This window comes from Octopus bimaculoides, chromosome 25, assembly GCF_046866305.1.
Source record: "Octopus bimaculoides isolate indiv1 chromosome 25, ASM4686630v1, whole genome shotgun sequence".
Classification (NCBI taxonomy): domain Eukaryota; kingdom Metazoa; phylum Mollusca; class Cephalopoda; order Octopoda; family Octopodidae; genus Octopus; species Octopus bimaculoides.
This window is the reverse complement of record NC_142952.1, coordinates 431,525-434,024: the sequence shown is the minus strand read 5'-3', so window position 1 is coordinate 434,024 and position 2,500 is coordinate 431,525. Positions and strand designations below refer to the sequence as shown.

At 39.2% G+C, this 2,500-nt stretch overlaps 1 protein-coding gene and 1 long non-coding RNA gene across 3 annotated transcripts in view; one reads left to right on the top strand and one right to left on the bottom strand.

Annotated features, from left to right (window-relative positions):
- Positions 1 to 18: 18 nt before the first annotated feature.
- The window catches only part of LOC106870895 (uncharacterized), a 97,312-nt gene continuing 94,830 nt past the window's right edge, over positions 19 to 2,500 (bottom strand). For both annotated transcript variants that reach the window (XR_001409601.3, XR_016238421.1), the window contains one exon: positions 19 to 450. This is a non-coding gene — a long non-coding RNA (uncharacterized LOC106870895). The remainder of the gene's footprint in view (positions 451 to 2,500) is intronic.
- LOC128250721 (uncharacterized) overlaps positions 974 to 2,500 on the top strand; it is an 8,893-nt gene continuing 7,366 nt past the window's right edge. Inside the window, exon 1 of the mRNA XM_089342210.1 lies at positions 974 to 2,500. This exon is cut by the window's right edge and continues 7,366 nt beyond it. Within this exon, the coding sequence (XP_089198336.1) occupies positions 1,056 to 1,514 (459 nt within the window). The 5' untranslated portion in view covers positions 974 to 1,055 and the 3' untranslated portion in view covers positions 1,515 to 2,500.

The window sequence follows — 2,500 nt, the reverse complement described above, 5'->3', positions numbered from 1 at the left end:
ACGACCTTCACACACATCTAAACATCCATACGTTCATAAGCAGACATACGCATACAAAAGAATTTATTGAACTCCATTTTCCAGCTCCAGCTCCAGGTCGCAGGTCAAACGAAACGCGTCGCAGGCGATGGGAGAGCGACCCCAAAATGCAGTCATCTGAAGAATATGTCGGCGTAGTGGCAGATCTTTCCAACTGAACTCTTGAATAGCAATTTTGGTCAAATTAGCGGCGTGGGGGAGGATCATTGTCATGTTGAAGAAGCACGAGTGGAGGTGGCAGATAACAGAGACCAATTCCCAAGTGTATTGGCGAGGATCCTCGTCGATGTGCTTGTTGAACTGAACAGGTCGACTGGGGTGCGGAGAATCTGTGAGGTCGAATTTTCCATTCTTGAAGCGTGAAAACCGTTTCAGTGCAGTTCTTTCAGTAATAGCGTAAAATCACATGTCCTAAAAGAGAAAATTTATTCAAATTTCAAAAACGATTAACAAAAGTTGTAAAGAAAGAACAGAGCTACAACAAAGAAACTATAAAACACAACGATAAAAATGTTTTTCGTGTTGATCCAAAACACATTGGACAGAAAAGAATTTATCAGATAACCCCGTAGAAAACTGTGTAGTTATGGATATGAAAGCCTTTTGCCATGGAGACTCCTGACGATGTGGAAACATTCTGTTGTTCTTTTCAATATACAGAAAAATAGTAGTCTGTCTTTCATTTGCTTTTATATATATAATATATATATATTATATAGATACATATAAACATAGATATACTCTTTATTGCATAAAAACAAAACAATGTTAACGCCCAATAATTCCTTAGTATATATATTTGTGTTTGCATCTCTGCTTGCGTGCATGTATGTATGTATGTAATTTGTGTGTATCTCTTTATTTTGTCTGTTCTCTTCTAGCTTTTCTACAACTTGCTAAATTTCTTTCTCGTTCTCTCTCACATACACTCTTTTCTCTTTCTTTGTCTTCTTTCAGTGTTCCGTGTAACGGTGGACAGTGTGAACGCAGAAAATGGCTACCTACGAGTGAACTTCATGCGGAAGAAGAGAGCGTACAAACGTGGTACGCTGGTGAAGAAAGAGATCCGTAAATTAGTTGGTTACATTCCCGTGACCAACAAATGCGACTGTGCTAAGAACAATGCTTCTTTGATCGCTCCGAAGAAGAGGCTTCTAGTGATGGGCCGCATGGAGCAAGACAAATTCCTTCTGTTTTTCGTTAGTCCATATCAGAGAAAATCGGAAGGTTTTCGAGCGGCGACGAAAATGTGGAAGAAAGAGAACCCATGCAAATCGTGGGCCATACCTGATGTGTATACCCCGGAGAAGACAGAGAAGAAAGAGAAGAACAAAACGGATAAAAAGAGGGACAAGAAGGACAAGAAGAATCGCAAGAAGAAGAAGAGGAGGAGAAAGAAGAAGGGATCGAAGAAGAGGAACAAGGATAGGAAGAAGTCGAAAAAGGGCAATGAAGTATCTCCCCCGTCTCAGTGACCTGAAGTCGCCATTCTATAACGGGGGGTCCATCAAGTTGAGTTACATGTATGTGTATATGATGTATGTATCTGTGCATATACACACATATATATACACATATATACATATATATAAATACAGATGTACATATACACATATACATACATGCATATATACATACATATATATAAACACACGTACATATATATATACATACACACACACACATATATATGTGTATATATGTGTATATATATATATATATATATATAGATAGATTTACAGACGAACGCCTTCGAAGAATTATTATAGGATTAAAATGATAATAGCAAAAGACGACAACAAGGTGCCCGATTATGATGAGAAAGCAAGAGCAAGCACAATATCAATGATGATGATGATGATGATGACGACAATAACAACAACAATAATAATAATGCGGATGATGTTAACATTAATTATTAGTAAGAAAGACACTGACAGAGACAGACCGTTGCACAACTGCAGCAACAAGAACAACCAGCGGCCATGATGGACGTTGACACGAATGGCAGACAACGAGAACAACATCAGAAACAACAGCATACCCCCCACCCCCCACACACAACGACAACAACAACAACAGCAAATATGTTAGTAACAATATTAATTAATCGTAACGTTAATCAAGGAGTGAGTAGACAAATGGCTCTTATGATGACAGTGACGATTATGATGACGACGACGGCGGCGATGGTGGTGGTTTATCGAAATCTACGTCCTCCCCGCCACACACACACCCATAAAAATACAAACACGCACTCACACACATATATACACAGACGATGGTGATGATGAGGAGGAACGTGATGATAATGATGATGATGCAATATTGATGATGCTGTGATACTGAGGTCGTTGTTGATGATGATGATGATGAGGAGGAGGAGGAGGAGTGGTGGACGATAATGACAAAGTTGATAAGGACTGCGAGATTGATGCCGTTGGTGGTGGTGATGATGATG